Source organism: Neomonachus schauinslandi, chromosome 5 (genome assembly GCF_002201575.2).
Source record: "Neomonachus schauinslandi chromosome 5, ASM220157v2, whole genome shotgun sequence".
In the NCBI taxonomy this organism is placed as follows: domain Eukaryota; kingdom Metazoa; phylum Chordata; class Mammalia; order Carnivora; family Phocidae; genus Neomonachus; species Neomonachus schauinslandi.
Genome location: NC_058407.1, coordinates 169762399 through 169781819, shown reverse-complemented (window position 1 = coordinate 169781819; position 19421 = coordinate 169762399). Strand labels below are relative to the sequence as shown.

The 19421-nt window shown below is 45.6% G+C and overlaps 1 protein-coding gene across 1 annotated transcript in view; it reads left to right on the top strand.

Moving 5' to 3' along the window:
* Positions 1 to 19421, top strand: part of LOC110571853 (zinc finger protein 3) — a 62130-nt gene that overhangs the window by 8480 nt on the left and 34229 nt on the right. The window contains exons 2-6 of the mRNA XM_044915715.1: positions 1462 to 1977; positions 2223 to 2376; positions 4338 to 4429; positions 4707 to 4833; positions 7040 to 7843. Coding sequence (XP_044771650.1) covers positions 1552 to 1977; positions 2223 to 2376; positions 4338 to 4429; positions 4707 to 4833; positions 7040 to 7843 — 1603 coding nt within the window. The 5' untranslated portion in view covers positions 1462 to 1551. The remainder of the gene's footprint in view (positions 1 to 1461; positions 1978 to 2222; positions 2377 to 4337; positions 4430 to 4706; positions 4834 to 7039; positions 7844 to 19421) is intronic.

Here is a 19421-nt window from a genome sequence, read left to right as displayed (position 1 = left end):
ATATCACAATACCTAAAATTGCGCAAGTGAAATGAAAGCACTTTGGCAGCTCTGTGTGGGGGAGGGAGGCTCCCACTTTTTCCTTGGGACACACTCGGTGACATGGGACAGTTCGGCATTGAACCAAGGGAGAGTGTTGGTGTCAGTCGCAACACGCCATCTGTAAAGTGGCACTAGCGGGGGCGCCTGGGTGGCTCAGTCGTTAAGCGTCTGCCTTCGGCTCAGGTCATGATCCTGGGGTCCTGGGATCGAGCCCTGCATCGGGCTCCCTGCTCAGTGGGAAGCCTGCTTCTCCCTCTCCCCGCACTTGTTTCCCTCTCTCGCTTTGTCTTCCTCTGTCAAATAAATAAATAAAATCTTTAAAAAAAAAAGAAGACAGGGGCGCCTGGGTGGCTCAGTCGTTAGGCGTCTGCCTTCGGCTCAGGTCATGATCCCGGGGTCCTGGGTTGTTAAGGGCTCCCTGCTCAGTGGGAAGCCTGCTTCTCCCTCTCCCACTCTCCCTGCTTGTGTTCCCTCTCTCGCTGTCTCTCTGTCAAAAAAAAAAAAAAAAGGCACCAGCGGTTGTGCCTCCTTGCTAGGGCCATTGTGGGAGGAAATGAGGTGATGTGTGTACTGCTTGAAGCTTGGTGCCTGGCACCCTGCTGACACTCGGCTCTCGCTGGGCTGAGTGCCGTAAAAGCCTGGTGTCATAACCTGCCGCCCCTGGAGGTGAGGTGTTTGGACTCAGGCAGACACCCCGAGGGTGGAATTGGCCTATTGGAGATTTCTCTCTGAAAAAAAAATTTTTTTTTTTTAAGATTTTATTTATCTGAGAGAGAGACAGACAGCACAGGCGAGGGGAGAGGCAGGCAGAGGGAGAGGGACAAGCAGACTCCCTGCTGAGCTGGGAGCCCAGCACGGCTCGATCCCAAAACCCTGAGATCATGACCTGAGCCTAAGTCAGATGCTTAACCGACTGAGCCACCCAGGTGCCCCTTTAAGATTTTATTTTTAATAACTTTTTTTTAAAGATTTTATTTATTTATTTGTCAGAGCGAGAGCGAGCACAAGCAGGGGGAGCGACAGGCAGAGGGAGAGGCAGACTCCCTGCTGAGCAGGGAGCCCTATGTGGGACTCGATCCCAGGATCCTGGGATCATGATCTGAGCCGAAGGCAGATGCTCAACTGACTGAGCCACGCAGGCGCCCTAAGATTTTATTTTTAAGTAATCTCTACACCCTATGTGGAGCTCGAACTCACAACCCCAAGATCAAGAGTGTCACTTGCTCTACCGACCAAAGGCAGCCAGGAACCCCTCTGCAAACCTTAATATATAAAGTGACAGTGAAAACAGCGTGCCTCTGGAGGCTTTTTCTTTTGCTCTTCAGAGGTGTTTTCAGTGCTTCGATGTGCAGCCTTGTGTGAAGTGCTAATACAGGTCACTTTTCATAAAGGCACTAATAATTCTGTTTACTGTGTCAGGAACAGCACCGAAACATTTCAGCAAACATCTCCTAAGCCAGGAAGGAGAGCCCAGACCCTATTTGGATCAAGTCCGCCCCCTGAGCCTGAATGATGACTGCAGAGTCCAGGGAAGCCACAGGTCTGTCCCCACAGGCTGCCCAGGAGAAGGATGGGATCGTAATAGTGAAGGTAGAAGAGGAAGATGAAGAAGACCATATGTGGGGGCAGGATTCCAGCCTGCAGGAGACGCCTCCTCCCGACCCAGAGATTTTCCGCCAACGGTTCAGGCACTTCTGTTACCAGAACACGTTTGGGCCTCGAGAGGCTCTGAGTCGACTGAAAGAACTTTGTCATCAGTGGCTACGACCGGAGATCAACACCAAGGAGCAGATCCTGGAGCTGCTGGTGCTGGAGCAGTTCCTTTCCATCCTGCCCAAGGAGCTCCAAGTCTGGCTGCAGGAATACCGTCCCGATAGTGGGGAGGAGGCTGTGACCCTTCTGGAAGATTTAGAGCTTGATCTATCAGGACAGCAGGTAAGAAGAGGTGAAACCGATTGTGTGTAAGCAGCGCATGGGCTTTAAGCCTGGAACAAAGAGCAAGTTACAATTTAAAGCTGGCCGTAGTTGTCCTTGTGGTTACTCTTTATGCTCTGCTTGGGTACTGAAAGGTGTGCTGGCCTCCTTCTCCTGCATCCACTGGTCTGCTTACCATCTTTTTGTTTGTTTAAATTCCCATTTAAAAAGTGATTTACCCACAAGCCCACCCTGTTTGTCCTCAGGTCCCAGGTCAAGTTCACGGACCTGAAATGCTCGCAAGGGGGATGGTGCCTCTGGATCCAGTGCAGGAGTCCTCGAGCTTTGACCTTCATCATGAGGCCACCCAGTCCCATTTCAAGCATTCATCTCGGAAACCTCGCCTCTTACAGTCACGCGGTAAGAACTTAGCAAGGTTTCGTGTGGGGAAAAGCAAACTATTCGGGATGGGGGTGCCCTCTCTGTGTTGCTGAGGGCCTGTAATTTTTTTTAAAAAGTATGCTTGTCTTTTTATCATTACACATTATTGTCATTATTACTAAATATTGGGGGAAATCTAACTAAGAGAGCAGCCTAAGGAGTTAATGTTACTGAGAAGGTAAATGAAATGTACATCATGAACTTGGATGGACATTACATTATTCTTGGAATTTTTAGCATTTTGAACGTCCAGCAGATTTTTTTTTTTTTTTACAAGAAATTGCTGGGAAGAGGTTATATATTTACCAGCCTGGGTTTTGAAACACTCTGGTTAATCTCATAAGTTACCTTGAAAAGGATCATTTTTTAAATTCATTTAATTTAAAATGTATAAAAATGTCATATAACCTCTTTTTCTAGCTTTCAGAAATTTCAAACAGTGGGAAAAGGATGGAAGAAAATATTTTGTTTTTGTTTGAGGAATAGGAGAAATGTCATTTCAGGGTTATACATAAAAATCCGTTTAAATTTTTTTTTCCTTTGAGGAAAATATTAACTATGTCTTTATTCAATTTAAAAATCAAAGTAGGTACATAGAATATCAGTAAAAACAAGACCATATTAAAAGTCCTGTTGTTCAATAAGCGTTGCTAAAGGTACGTTCCTTAACCAGTGTGTTCATTTGTGCTGACATTTAAGGCAGGAATATTAGAGCTTCAGAAAACATTCTCTTCTGTGCATTCTGGAGGAATCTGTAAATCAGTCGTTGTGCTGACTGATCCACCACTGACCATCCAGTCCCAGTCATGTCCTGTACAGGGCTTGTGAAGTCTCTCCACACTCCACAGGGGGGAGATCAACATTGAGGAGAATATTTGTAGTTTTCAGTGCTCGATTAGCACCTCCTGGCACCAGAATAGCAGGTTTAGAGCCCCTAGCACATGCAGTTGATACTTAGTAAATAGTTCTCCAGGGAATTCAGCCAGATGCATTTATCCTTAATTCCCTCCCAGCACTACTCCTCTTCCAGAGTCTTTCCTAATTCTCGGAAGGTCAAGATGCTAGATGCTAGGTACTCGGTCTTTCTGCACATTTTGCTTTAGCTTGTTTTGTAACTCTACGGTCTGACATAGTTACAAGGTTTAGTAGTTCAGTTTCAAATTCATTTCTCTTATGTCTTTGCAGCTCAGTAGCATTCTCTGTTTATCCAGTAACATTACCAAATCTAATACTACTTGGCAAGGGAAGATCTTAATTTTGTGGTTTAAAAATTTGTATAGTTGTTGTTACACACTGCAGTTTGTGTGATCGTCTGATAGACTGTCTTGTATTAGATCAGTGTCGACCCACACTTCTGCGTACGTCTCATCGACATTTGAACCACGCATACGTTTAATCAAAAAACTGTGGCTAAGTGAGGGAGAAAAGTAGGAGGACCAAAAATGGCCAGAAAAGACCACCTTTGTGCCCTGTGTTTCAAGATATTACTACTAAAGATTGTTAATGCTCGTGTTATATTTTCTGCAACTGAGTGAGGTTGTGATGCTCTGGTACTGTTCCTTGGAGTGGAGAAAATTAAATTGTGAGCCCAACTTGAATCATGAACCGGAAGTTACCCACTTCTGTAGGTAAGGAAGAATAGGAAGCCAGGTTGTAATTCTGGCTCTGCCATTCTTAGCCGTGTGACATTAGGCAAGTCATTTACTTTCTCGGTGTTTGGTTTCCCCCTCTTTAAACTAAAGGGTTTGGATCAGGTGATTTTAAGGACCCTTTTGTGACTTGGAAAAGCAGAGGTCATATTTTTTCTTCGTTAGAGTCTCTGTAGTTGAACACTGAACATCAAACATGCTTGGGCAGGAAAGAGAGTGCCCCGGGCCCTTCTTGGAGGGGAGGACCAGAGCAGAGCTGGTCTTACTCACAGCTCCTTTCTCCTCCCTCAGCTCTCCCTGCCACCCATGTTCCTGCCCCTCATCACGAGGGGAGTCCCAGAGACCAGGCGATGGCATCTGCACTATTCACGGCAGATTCCCAGGTGAGCGGTGGGCCCCTCTGCCTTCCTGAGACCCTCGTGTCCGCCTCTCTTCCTGGAGCTCTTTTAGCTCTCTCCACCCCGGACACAATCTTGATGCCCCTTCCCACAGACTAGCCCCACTCCCACCCTCCCCATCCACCAGAGCCTGGCATGATCCCCTTTTCTTTCCAGCATCCTGCAGGCTTGCAGTCAACTCTGTCCCTGACTCCAAGTTTGGGTGATGGGATTGTCCCTGAGCTGTGGGAGAACTGAGTGTGGGGATCTCATATTATTTCAGGCAATGGTGAAGATCGAGGACATGGCCGTGTCCCTCATCCTGGAGGAATGGGGATGTCAGAACCTGGCTCGGAGGAATCTCAATAGGGACAACAGGCAGGAGAATTATGGGAACGTGTTTTCCCAGGGTAAGACTGATGCAGGATTATTGTCTAAGATTGTTTTACGTCTTTTTTTCGTTAGTTGTGGGATCTCTGATGTGTTCAGTTGAGAGTTGACAAGGATTGAGAGACTGCTGAGCCCCTTTTCTTCAGGCCAGATAGAGAAGGAGCACGTTTGTGTTCATTTAAACCCCAAAGCCTGATACCGTGATTCCCTGATTCCAAGTGGATTTTTTTACTTTTAGGTAGTTTTTGCTGTTTGAAATCAGAAATACTCTCATGTTCTGAGTTCTCGCCTCTTCTACCACTCTGATAGCTAGGATTTGTCTCCAGTCCCCATCGGTTGTAAGGTAGGTGCCTCTGTCGAGGGGATAGAGTCTGTATTTCCTATTATAGAGGTCTGGGTGAGACCTGATCATCATCAGTCTAATCCTAACCTAGGACCACATTCCTGGACTTAACAGGCATCCTTCCATGGGCTTGCTTTCTTCTTCCATCCTGTGAGCGCTGCTCCACAACAGCTTTGTGTAATTACTCATGACTTGTGCCTGTGACTTCCCTTACGATCAGGACTCCCCGTTTCCAAACCTAACGGTAATCTTGTACAGACAGTTCTGCTCCTGGACATGTAGTAAGAACAAAAACAAGCTCTCAGAGGCATCAACCAGATAAGACAAGGTGACCCAGTTGACAAACATTCCCATTTGTCCCCTTCCCTCAATCCCTGGAAGACAGTACTGCAAAGCAGCTCTCTAATAAGTTGTGTCATGGGATGTCCACAGAGAGACTTCTGCCTACAAGGACGGAGGGAGGGTGAGTGAAGGGAACTGAAGACACAGAGTTACTAAAGAAGCCTCAGGTTTTGTTTTGAACCGTAGACCTAACCAGGTGGTAGTTTCTTGGTACTTGCTCTTTGGACCAGATTCTGAAAATTAAGCCAAAGAACTGATCTGTGTTTCTTAGCTGGGTATTACCTACCCCGTGATAACTTCAAAAAGCAAACAGTAGTTGGAGACAGTCTGGGAATTATCCCAATAACCAAGGACCTTGGCTTGGAATTCAAAAGAAGTGGACCTATTTCCTCTTCTTACGGTTGGTTCGGTATTTACGGCGATTTCATCACTAAAGTCAGGGCTTAGATACTATTCAGGTTTCCGTGGTTGCATCCGGGGGCCTCTTTGGGATAGTGCAGACCCACTTGGAAAGGGCTCTTAAAGCCAACTAAATAAAGAATAGTAGAGTTGCGATAACTTGGGTTTTTTCTTAGATAAATCTAGACAAGTATAAAACGTGCATGTTCATTGAACAATTTTCACTCTCAATTTAAAAATAATGACACACAGAATCTAGCAGACTACAATAAAGATGTATTCCAATGTTTTAATGTGCTGGTTGCCAAAAGACAGGATCAACTTCGCGTTTGTAAGATTTTGGTTTTTTACATCATCTCCTTCAGGGGCCATATCCAGAATTGTTCTCAGTTTCTTTTCTGTTCTCAGGTACTCTCAGTGGTCTGTCAGTGAAGGTTTTTAGTCACGTTTACTAATGCCCCAATCAACTTCCTCACCCTCCACTCTGATAATTGAGCACTGTCAACTGTGCTGCTCTCGCTGGAGGAGAAAGACTCCTGTGTCTGAAGACCCAAGTGACCTGCCAAGTCAAGAGCTCCTGTGTTGTCCACTAACCGTGGCCTTGTTAAAAATCTCCCAGAATCGGAGTATTCGCTTTTCCTTTATTAACTATATATATGCCTTCCTTTGTGGGCTAGTACCGCTTACCGTTTCTAGGAGGGACCTGTCCATTCTCTTTGTTCAAACTCCTACTTAATATTAGAAACAGAACATGATTTTTTTAACATATATTGCTTCATATTAATGATTGGGTAACCAAATCCTAGAACTGTGAATTGTGACCTCTTACGTTCCTTCTTTCCTCCTCCCTTCCTTCCCTAACTGGTTCTGCTCCCTCTGCTCTTCACTCCCCCACCCCCATATGCGCTCCCATCCTCTCCCTGCGCTCCCTCTGCTCTCCTCCCACTCAGCCCGCCCTCTCCTTCCCCAACTCTACTCCATGTTGTCCCAATTCTTTCCCCCTGCTTTTCTTATATTTTATCCCCGATTAATACTGTGAGGTCATTTTGCAGGCATGTAGAAGCTTCCAGGAAAACAGTGTCAGTTGATTAACCCACATATTCAAAAGAAAATGGTGCCATTTGTATTTTCTATTGTGTCAGGTTGTGAAAACAGGAATGAGAATGAGGAGTCAGCCTCAAAGGCTGAAATCGCGGAAGACTCAGCGTCACGTGGGGAGACAACAGGAAGATTCCAGAAAGATTTTGGAGAAAAACGTGAACAGCAGGGCAGAACAGTAGAAAGGCAGCAGAGAAACCCTGAGGAAAAAACAGGAAGAGAAAAAAGAGATTCGGGGCCAGCTACAGTCAAGGAAAAAAAACCCACCGCGGGAGAGAGAGGTCCAAGGGAGAAGGGTAAAGGTTTGGGAAGAAGCTTCAGTCTGAGTTCAAACTTTAACGCCTCTGAAGAAGCTCCAACGGGAGCAAAGTCCCACAGATGTGATGAATGTGGGAAATGCTTCACGAGGAGTTCAAGCCTTATTCGCCATAAAATAATCCACACTGGAGAAAAGCCCTATGAATGTAGTGAGTGTGGGAAAGCCTTCAGTCTTAACTCAAACCTGGTCCTGCATCAGAGAATCCACACAGGAGAGAAACCTCATGAATGTAACGAGTGTGGCAAAGCCTTCAGTCACAGTTCGAATCTCATTCTCCATCAGCGGATCCACTCTGGAGAGAAACCCTATGAATGTAACGAGTGTGGGAAGGCCTTCAGCCAGAGCTCAGACCTTACTAAACATCAGAGGATCCACACAGGGGAGAAACCCTATGAATGTAGTGAATGCGGAAAAGCTTTCAACCGAAACTCGTACCTTATTTTGCATCGGAGGATTCACACCCGAGAAAAGCCCTATAAGTGCACTAAGTGCGGCAAGGCCTTCACCCGGAGCTCAACCCTCACTCTGCATCACAGGATCCACACCAGGGAGCGAGCCTCCGAGTACAGCCCCGCCTCCCTCGATGCGTTTGGCGCATTCCTGAAAAGCTGTGTGTAAAGTGAGAATTCGTCAACAAGCCATTTCCCCCTTTTGTTTCCAGAATTACTTCAGAGATGTGTGCCCACAGAGGAGAAAAAAAGGCGGCCTCAGCGGATTAAAAGGAAAAAAAATCACACTTCAGGATCCTTGTGGTTCCATCGGCAGTGTTCCGCCTTTGCCTCGTCTGTGGGCATGTAATCCTTCCATACGGCCCCTGCAGGGAAAAGCTAGTCCTATGGAGAATCCACACGATATTTCCATACAAGATAAAAGCACACATACCGTCAAATGTCAAGCTTTTCAGTAATGAGGATACCTTTAAGGCGCTCTCAGACTCAGCAACCACAACATAGAATTGAAAGATCAAGATTGGCTCCGTGAAGGCAATACTGGGGTTTTAAAGCTGCTTGCTGCAAACAAGCCCTACTTGGCCAACATCTTGCTCTACCTTATTTCTCAAAAACAAGGAACCGTTAAAACAAACTGCATTGGGACATGCTGCTCAAACTAGTAATATATACGATAAGTTATATACGATCACTGGTAGCCTGCCAAAGCTATAGAAATCTAGGACTGTGCTGATCGGTATCAAACCAAAGATTTCTAGCTCTTCCTGAAAGAGGGTATGTGCACCAGTCTACAGTTCCAAAGGATTCCAACAAATGTAGATGGTTCTATCCTCATCGCTGAGATAAATTCTACTGAAATGGCAACAATGATTCAAAACCCTTCTCTCCCTTCTCGAAATCCCAAAAGCACTATTGCACTCCAAAATGCATTTCTCCACAAGTTAGCACTTGATTGATTGTAGACTGTCTTTTAATCCTCCGTTGTTTCGTGTATGAAAGTTTTCATCATGCCCCCTCCCCAAAGAGATGCTTCGAACATCAAGGGATCGCTCTGTATCCCGACAGCACTGGATACAGTGCTGAACACGGAAGAGGTACTCGTTATACCTGACTTCTACCAGGACTTCTACGCTTACGGTGAAGTCTGTGTGAATCAGGAGTACCTGAAGTAGGGTCGCCTGGCCCAGCTTTGGAAGAGGACCTTCGGAGTCCGAGCATGCTACAGCTCCAGGGTCTGATGCTCCTTTTATCCTGAGTATAAAAGAAAGCCGCTGGGTAGCTGCCTGCATAAACTTTTCTAAACACAGATCTGTGAGTAAATAACCACGGAATGCCAGAAACAACTCTCGTCGTCATCTTCAGAAAAACAGGAACTTTTACTAAGGCCGTATCTTGACATCTTTCTGGGGCGAAAGATCTTAGCCAGAATTCTCTTCAGTCAGCTGATGAACAGCATGATCACTGAGGCACTTTCTCAGTCATTTGTGACTGAATAATACAGTGCAGAAGACATGGTTTTTGTTGCTTTTCAGAACAAGGAAAGGTGTAGAGTGCATTTTCCCCCCACACTTTCCAGAATGTTTGCAAAGGCATTTGATACCATCAGCTGGCAATTCCCCAATGTGTGTGTTGCTCTGGGAAGTTCATTGACAAGCTGAGATGTGGTTGGTTGTATGATAGTTGAACTGCACAGAGTCTTTTCTGTTTCTCATCCCTGAAGACTGAGGGGAGGCTAGGAAACTGGTCTTTTCCGTCGTCTGTGCAGGAGGAAGCAATCGGCTGCCTAGAAGCTAGTGACAGACGGTTTTCAGATACACACGCGGGAGAGCCAGGTATCCTGGGCGTCATAGGCAGTCCTCAGGGACTCGGGGAGAAAGGTCTCTGCTCGTGAGAGTGTGCAAATGATGGTGCACAGCCCTGCAGGAACTTAGACTAAGAGCAGACCTGAAGACTCTCTGCCTAATGGGAGAACCCCACATAGAGTTTGAGTTTTTCCCTCAAGAAACGACTAAAACTGTCATCCTTCACCAGTTGTTCCCTGACCGACAACTCAAGCCCACCAGACGCCCTGGCTTTATGGGGAACCAGTGAGGTGGGGGCAGCTGTGGCCTCAGTTCCAGACCAAACTAAAATTCTGCGCAGCAGTGATTCTTTGGCCTCTCTTCATAACTGGGACCAACCACCTGGAGCTTCTAAGCAGTTCCATCAGTGTCGCCTGCGGAAACTTCAAGGAAGTCCCCTGGTGACCGGGAGAATTCCATCCATCCAGTTTAAGAACAACAGGAGATGCTCCAGAAGAGTATACCTAATGGCTTTTTATAGTAAATGAAGGCGGAAGAAGTGCTTTTAAGGTTTTCTTCAAAAAGTGAGCCACAGTGGAGGCTTCACACAAACCTGCTGGCGCTCGTCAGTAGAGACTTGCCCCCGGGAAGCCCTGAGAGCACTGAGGCGCTTCAGCCCGGGCACCAATCAAAGCGCCGACTGTTCTGGAGAGGCAATGAACTTTGGTTGGTTCCACATGGGCCTTTCTTCGGCCGCAACTACATGCTGCCATCACGCAGTCATCGTTTGTGTTTTGAAAGTTCAGTGCAACCTGCGCCTCGCGTTTCTCTTCTGTGCCAACCATGGGGTGGTCACCGTGGTTGCCTCAGGTCTTCGGCAGACGCACTCCTTCAAGCAGCCATTTGAAAACGCATTTTCTGAAGAAGCCAGGCTTGGGCTGTTTATTAAAACCATTCACGTCACGTCCATTTATCAGCTGCCCAGCGCGAAGTGTAACTGGGTCATGGTCAGAAGGGCTTACCACAGCTCATTAGCGTCGGGACGTTCAGAAGTTCTTGACGGGCTTGAAGTACTCCGTAGTTAACCATTAGCATGCTAGTTGACCTAATGGAAGTTTTTGAAGGGTTTTTAAGAAAATACCTAATTAAATAAACCTGCCAGGAAGAGAAGTGAAATCCTTCAGATTGTGGGGAATTTGTTTCTACTCCAGCCTGGCAGACAAAGCTACAGCCTGAGAATATAGATCTCAGAATATGAGGCATCTTGATAGGCTAAGACACTTAGTATTTTATTCAAGGCATAAAAGTGAGACTGTGCTAACTTTGTACAGAGAGTTTGCCGTGTTTGACATGTGTGACCATTGACATCTCACATACATCAGAGAATTCATTCCAGAAGGGAACCTCATGAATGCGATACGTATGGCAAAGCCTTCCATCCTATCTCAGCCCTTAGCATCAGAAAGCTTAGCTGTTAATAAACTTTATTAATATTGTACGTGAGGCGAACTTTCATGTATACCACTCGTTGCTTTGGACAGAAAATGAATTTTGTCAGTATGTTCCAATCATGTAATGAATTTCAGAAACACTGCAGAGGAAGCTCGATCTTAACTCCAGAGGATCCACAGAAGAAGAAAAAATGTGGGGAAATGCTAAAAAGAAGGCAAAAACTGTTCATGCTGGGTACTTCTATATATATTTTGTATGACCGCAATGTCAGTGTCCATGTTTTGTACCTCTGACCCGGTTCTACTCTGTATCTCCTGTAAACAGATAATGTACTTTATTTTAATCTATTTGACAGAACACGTCACTCCAAAAGAGCAAAGTTTTGGAGTGAGTAGTGAAGGAGGTGATGTGGGTATAGACAAAAAGTCAGTTTACAGACCTGAGGAGGGGGGAAATGAGAGAAAACCTTCATAATTTAGTGCTTACCAAATCAGGAGAGGAGATTCAGAGATTCCTTAGGAGAGACAGGTTAATAGGGCTCTAGAATGGAATGGTTCCTAGAAACATCTGCAGCTTCCTGGGCATTTTCTCTTCAAAGCCAGGAAGTGGACCCCTTAGCTGCCAGCTCACCATTCCAGGCAAAGAGAATGGATTCTCTGAGCTTGCGGGGGGGGGGGGTTCTCTGTGAATTGAGAGCGGGGAGTGCCCTGGGAAGGCCAGTGGACCGCTTAACCTGACCAGATTGTGGAAACCATAGTCCCGCTTCCCCCACTAACTAATCTTCATGCTTAGGAAATTTGGGATAGCAAAGCACCAAGATGGGCCCTTTCCTGGAAAATAGGCACAGATGCATTCAGTTCCTGGCATGGCAGGAAGTTTTTCTAACAAGGCTGGAGAAGCATTTTGTAGTATTCCCTTTGGCTGTACTCCTGTGTACCTTCCCTGCTCCCCGCTCACTTCCTCGGATTGTTCCTTCCCCATGACTGTTGGAAGGCTTGTGAAGATTTGTAGCTATGAAGGAATTTTTTCCTCCCTTTTACCCTAGAGTTGATCACCTTTCATTCCAGGGTCTGGTCACCCTGAAGTCCTCATCAGAAGCTAGCTAACCAGGTTCATCCTACCATCCTCATGGAAGATTTGGTTACACGAATTGGAGTAACAGTATTAAAACGTAGTCAGACGGTGACAGCAATACTTGCCAGAGGAGCCATATTTTTTGTGTGTCCCACTCTGAGCAACGTCTCAGAAATATTTATGAGGGGGCTGGGTTCCCCATTTGGGAAACAATGAAGGTCTGCAGGTTGCAAAGTGAAACATAGAATCAGAGAAGAGAAAATTAAATGGTATAAATAGATCTTTTCGTAGAAGTTAGAGTAGATTTTTATTTCAACTACTACTGGAGAATTCAATAAAAAGCATTATTTGAAAAGTTTTCCTAACATAGGTTTAGGTTTTGTTTTTAGAATGGACACACTACTGTACATTTAAAAGCAGTTACTTATTTTGCTACTCAAATTAATTTTTTATTCTATCTGAAGATGAAATTATCTGTTTTACTTTTCAAAGCTTTGTAAAGCAAACTTGAAGTTATAGGGAGGCTAAGCCATCTCCAATTCTGCAGGTCACACAAAAGTTGGAGAAACACTTTGGACATCTCATTTGACAGAATGTCCTAACATGAGAACATAGTTTTCATATTGTCCGGTCAGTTTAACAGTGGATACCACAAACCTCATGTTTTTCTCTTTATCCTAAAACAGTGGAAGGTAAGGAGAGGCATTAGGTTGACTTCTAAGCAATGTTATTTTAACAGTAAGAAAAAAAAAAAAGTCTTTAAGATTTCTGCCCTCCATTTACTTAAAGAATCATGGCTCATTTAAGAGTTACACAGTAGTCAGCAAAGCTAATTAGTCTTAAAGTCAAACTTTCTCCCTTCCACAAGCACTCATTAAGCAGTGAGGCTAAGTGTTTTAAGATACTAAGAAGAAAAAATGAGACCTGTGAGTGAAAGGTGGTGTTAAAACTCAGATTTCATTCCAGTTTCAGATTTGGGTTTTAAGTTCCTTGGGTCCAGGGAAGGGACTAGGCTGCTGCAGTCGCCCCAACTCAGGTGTGTTGGACAGTGCTCGCTTGCCTTCCCCCTCACCTCAACCTCTGAACAGTTTAGGTAAGGTTTCTTTCTGCCCTCGCAAGGACAAAGCATGTTAGGCTTAGAGCTGCTTCTGCTAGGTGCAGGAGTTCTTCCGTGAGAACAAATAGATGGGGGGGGGGGGGGGGCAACAGGTGGTGATTGTGCCGGAAAATCTTGGTCTAAAAATAATGTGAGTTTAAGGTTAAGGGGGGGCGTTGTAAGCAAAATCAGCGATTATTTTAAAAAGAACATACGTATTTTTATTAACTTGTAGTTAAATATAGATTATTACAACCAGGTCAACATCATAAGCCTAAATCTATATAGAGAGCTAACTCAGGCATTGTCTTGTTTTTCTGTAGACTGGATAAGACAAACCTTTCCTGTTTTGTCAGTCCCTAGTTTCTTAGTTTAGAATAAATTAGACCAAAAGAAGAAACTTGTCTTTGTATACCCGCAGAATTAAGTTATTGCTGTTGAAACCTGGCCTTTCATTTCGCTAGTCTTAGAAGAGTCCAGATGCTTGGTAGATGTTCAGTAAGTGATTTTTAAACTGAATTTGTTCATTTAGAATCCTCATTAACCTTTCTAGGAAGGCTTCTTTGAATAAATAATGGAATCTTAGAGGAAAAGTGGTTTGTTTTTTAAAAAGCTAGGGAACTCCTCTATTGAAAATAGTTTGAAAACTTGATGGAGGACTAAAGTTTCCATCATGAGAAATGGCAGCAAAGTACCACTGAATGCATTTATAGTCAGTGGTCCATTTTGGGAGGCCGGTGGTATCTGACAAATGTTAGAGCAGATGGGGAGGGAAATTATGGGGAATTGTAATATCTCTTTATGTCGTTTCTCTTCTGGGTCATGGTAAAACAATAAATTATCACCTCTAGGTCGCAAGGTTGGCGTTTGTTTTTTCTCACTCTTGGTTGCATAAATGCACACATTTCAGATGAGGCAAAAAAGCATAATTCCAAAGGTAAAAACTGGAACCGCGACCCACAGGCCCTCCTTGCGCAGATGAACGTGTCCTCCTTCACGGGAGCTTCGAGTTTCTAGGTAGCTTCTCGGAAGGAGGAGAACCAGATAAAAAATCATGGAGTAAAGTAGCTTTCAGTGATTCCCCCAAACACGATTTTCTCAAAAGATGGAACCATTAAAGTACAACCTTTGACCGATTTATGAAACTCAGAAAAAACTAAACATCCTAACGGTCAGCATGTGATCTGATAGTTCAGACCTTCACACTGTGACCTCTCACCCGATAACCTGGTTTTGCTATTGTGTAATAATAGTGAAACACACTCCATTCGATTTTTTTACTTTGTCTCATTTAAATAATTCATTTATTCACCCTTTTTAGAGACCAGAATCAAGGCACAAAGTGTTCTATCTGCTTTGGTTTCGGGGTCCTTACGGAATACTGACTCCTGCCCTGCTTGCTTTCCAGGGCAACAGTGGAATAAGCAATTTTTTTTAAAGAAGTAAGTAAAAGGTGGCACATGTCGGGGGGAAATGTATTTTTTTTTTTTTTTTTTTTTTTTAAAGATTTTATTTATTTATTTGAGACAGAGAGAATGAGAGAGACAGAGAGCACATGAGAGGGGGGAGGGTCAGAGGGAGAAGCAGGCTCCCTGCCAAGCAGGGAGCCCGATGCGGGACTCGATCCCGGGACTCCAGGATCATGACCTGAGCCGAAGGCAGTCGCTTAACCAACTGAGCCACCCAGGCGCCCCGGGGGAAATGTATTTTTCTGCATTGATCTTCACAATGAAATCCCAGCTCAGGGGAAGTTCACCTTTCCTGGGCCACTGGCCTGGCCTGGGTCGCCCAGAGAGCAGAACCTAAGGTGAGGGCATGTGTGCCGGTGATTATTTTAGGAAGTGATTCCAGAGAACCAAAGTGAGGGACAGGGCAGGCAGAAATGGGGAGGAATCCAGTACATTCTTGAACCTGGTCACTGCTGTGGAGGATGGGCCCTGTGGCAGATTGCAGCCCTGAGCTGCTAAAATCAGCCTTGGGCACAGAGAGGACTAGAACCTTAGAGCAGCCCGAAGGGCACACAAGAGTCAAGGGTTAGGGTTCCTTCCAGGAGCTTCCCGTCTCAACTTTTCACTCTGTGCAGTCCCCGTCAAACCTGGTGGCTGCCTCCCCTGCCTCCATTCCTGAGCCTTTGTCACAGCAGCCCGAGGGAAACATGCAGACGTGCCCACCTATCTTCTACCCTTACCCTGCTGGATAATCCTATTCACTGCCTGCTCTTAGGTTCCCGGTGCAGGTGTCTCCTGCTCTCCAAACCCCCATGCTGGTCACGGCTTCACGTCACTCTCAGCAGATGCCGGCACCTCAGCGTTCCTTCCCAGGGGCCTGAGGCCACTGGGACGTGCTTCACTGTCTGGTCCTTCCTGCTCCCTGGAGCTCCTGGCCTTGCTCTCTGGTGCCTCCATGCTCCTCCTCACCCTGCAGCACCTGTTCTGCGTTTAAATAAGCACCCGCCTGAAGCTTTAAGGAGCAAGACAATCTTTTGTCTGACTTCGTCCTCTCCTTTTGGCTACCAAATTCCTCTACCAAGTGGACCGTGACCACTTCTCATCTCTGCCGCCGATCCCCCTCTTAAAGCTCCTGGAATTCAGCTCTTCCCCAAGCACTTAAATCGCACCGCAAAAAGATCACTGGTGTTCTTAACAGCATTTTCTCTCGTCTTTGTTCTCCCTTTTCTAGAATGTTTGGCCATTTCCTTGAAACTCTTGTCAGTGGCTTGTATTAGGCTGACCTTCAGCCCCTCTCTCTCCTTCACTCAGGAATAATAACCATGAATTTTCTCTAATCCACACATCAGCTTTGCAAAGACAGTTGCCTGGTTTTACAAGTGCAGAAACAGGCCCAGGAAGTGAAGCGGCTCACCAAATAAATGGCAGAGCTGGATTTTAGTGTTTGTTTTAAGTTTACTTATTCATTTTTAAGTAATCTCTACACCCAGCGCGGGGCTTGAATTCACAACCCCAAGATCAGGAGTCGCATGCTCCACTGACTGAGTCAGCCGGGCTCCCCTAGAGCTGGATTTTCAAACCAAGTGTGTGACTCAAGCAACCAGGTTCTCTCCACTACTTCATTGTCCCTTGTTCTCCTTTATGAGCTCAATTCTCCCTTCGTGAGTCACGCGATCCCACAACTACATTTATGGAGCAGCCTAAGTGCAATGGTTAACCGTCCACAGGCATCTAGTGGAGCTGATGATCCCCTTCCCTCAGCTGATGCGCATCCCTTTGCAATCCCAAATCCTCCAAGGAGCCAGATTACCTCTGGAATAATGGAAATTGCTATACAGGCTTAAGGGGCCTTGCTTGTCCCAAACTACCTGTGTGCCTCTACAAGTGGTCACCACTGCTGACCAGTCTAAAGCATGGCCTCCACATCGGATTCTTGAGCCTAGGAGGTGGTAGTCTCACTCTACCCTACCTGGATTATCTTTATCATGTGCCCTACATTTGGTTCCGGATTCCACGTTTTGTTTTTTTTTTTAAAGATTTTATTTATTTATTTGAGAGAGAGAATGAGATAGAGAGAGAGCATGAGAGGGGGGAGGGTCAGAGGGAGAAGCAGACTCCCTGCTGAGCAGGGAGCCCGATGCGGGACTTGATCCTGGGACTCCAGGATCATGACCTGAGCCGAAGGCAGTCGCTTAACCAACTGAGCCACCCAGGCGCCCTGGATTCCACGTTTTAAAAGAGAAGCGGACCAAGTGCAGGATAACAAAGGCAAAACCACCTCATATGTCCAGTAAAGGGTTTTCCTTGATGAGAAAACTCACTGGGAACTTGGTCTTTGCCCTCAAATATCTAAAGAGGGTTGCGAGAGGGATTCAGTTTGTTCTGCACGAGTCCCAAGACATAGAAACAAAAATCCTTTTCAGCAAACATTATTGTCAGGCCACGTACTAGGAATAAGAAAAAGAAAGCGATACAGCAACAAGTAAGGCAGATAAGCGAAGCAGTCCTGCCTCGCTACTACCAGGACTCAGACAAATTAGAAAAAGGCACCCCTTCCTCGAGACACACACTCGGTTGCCTTCTGTTGGCAAGTTGTGATAACCATACAGTTCATTGATCACTCCCTGATAAGAAGGTGAATGGTGGTCCTTGGGGTGGTGCTGGGCACCAGCTGCACAACCAGGAGTAGGCTTTGTGGAAGCCACGGGCAGAAGAAAGAAGCTTGTTGAGGAGCCAGCCAGAGCTGCATCAGTTCATTCAGGTACGGCTGGGGGACCTCGGGGGGCCTGCGCAGGAAGGGATTTTGCATGGGGGAGGGCTGGGCCAGATGCCCTTTGTGATCCCCTTCTGTTCTGAGAGTATGCGAATTTTTCCGGGTTCTTCTAGAAACCAGGGGAACAACTTGCAACCTGCTCTTGTAAAAGTCTTGGCAGGAAACTTTACCCTCTCTCTCTTTTTTTTTTAAGATTTATTTATTTGAGAGTGCACAGGCTTGAGGTGGGGGAGGGGCAGAGGGAATGGGAGAGAGAATCTCAAGCAGACTCCCTGCTGAGCATGACCCCGTCTAGGGGTCTAGGGGCTCGAGGTGGGGCTCAATCTCACCACCCTAAGATCATGACGTGAGCTGAAGTCAAGAGTCAGATGCTTAACGGACCAAGCCACCCAGGCACCCCTACCCTCTCTTAATAAGGAGAAGGCAGGTGGCTCTCTCCAGAAAGGGCAGAATTGGAAAAAAGGATCTGTGATAGGTGGAGCCACATCTATCCCTGGGGAAGGAGGCATGGGGGGGGTAACATTAAGCCAGGGAGGAGATCAAAAATAATATTGTAGCCAAGAATGTTGAAGATTACTAATCTCTTACTGTTGGTATAGTCAGTTACAGAGCTAGTTCACTTTCATGTGATCCAAATGCTTTAAAGTCAGAGAAGGTGGGGCACCTGGCTGGCTCAGTCAGTAGAGCATGCAACTATTGATCTCAGGGTTGTGAGTTTGAGCCACACACTGGGTATAGAGATTTCTTAAAGTTGTGAGAAAAGGTAATGCTTTGCCCATTTTCCAGATAATCAAATTGCAGATCTAAACTCCCAAGGCTCAATAGCCACAGGGCTCCAGCTCTAAGCTTCGGGTTGTCTAACTACATCACTCTGCTTGTATTCTCTTTTCCTTTCATTTTCTTTCTTTCTTTGTAATATTTTATTTTTTTAAGTAATCTGTACACCCAACGGGCTCGAACTCAAAATCCCGAGATTAGGCATTGCATGCTCTTCCAACTGAGCCAGCCAGGCGCCCCTGCTTTCGTTTTCTTTAGCTGAATGAATGTCTTTGCAGCTCCCCAACATGCTATATACATGCCGACTCCTTCTGGAAAATAAAAAGGCAAGTTTTCACAGTTGTATTGCGTGAGAAGTTTGTCCAGCCCTGTTCTAGGAGAAATCAAGGTATGATCACCCTCTACTGGCCAAGCATAGTGACAGCAACAAAAATAAGCAAGGCGAGAATGAGCAAGCAAGGTCTAGAAAGCCACCATTTGAGGGAGAAACATGACCACCATGCTGCTGGAAGGGGAAGGAGGAAGCCAGAGCCTACAGTAACCACTGGTAGCTTTTCCCTTCCAGATTTCTGCCACAAAGGAGAGGTCAACGCTTTTTCTCTTTCAAGACAAAAGACAACTGAGCAGCGTAGAGAAAGAGAGATGGGAGAGTGTGGAGGTCATTTAGGAACTGTGGACCCTCCAAGGGCCCTCGGTCAGTTCAAACATTTCACAGTCCAAGATTCAGTGTATGTGCCGCCGAAGCGAGCACTTACAGTCCAGGATTCAGAAGCAACCTTCAGATAAGATCATGGAACTGTGTAGGTGATCGCTGGGACATGAGAGTGTTCAAGTATTTCGAAGGGCTGACAAGAACGACTGCATTTTGTGAGAGAAAAGGACTAATCAAGACCAGGGTCACTGAGTTGAAATTATAGGAATGCAGATTTTGGCTTTAATTTATTACTGTTTTTTTTTTTTTTTAAGATTTATTTATTTTAGAGACAGAGCCAGTGAGCAAGGGGAGGGGCAGAGGAAGAGAGAGAAACTTTATAGTAGACTCTGTGCTGAGCACGGAGCCGCACAGGGCGGATTTCACAACCCTGAAATCATGACCTGAGGCTAAACCAAGAGTCGGACTCTTAACCGACTGTACCACCCAGGGGTCCCTCTTACTTTTTATTTTATTTATTTTTTTTTTAAAGATTTTATTTATTTATTTGAGACAGAGAGAATGAGAGACAGAGAGCATGAGAGGGAGGAGGGTCAGAGGGAGAA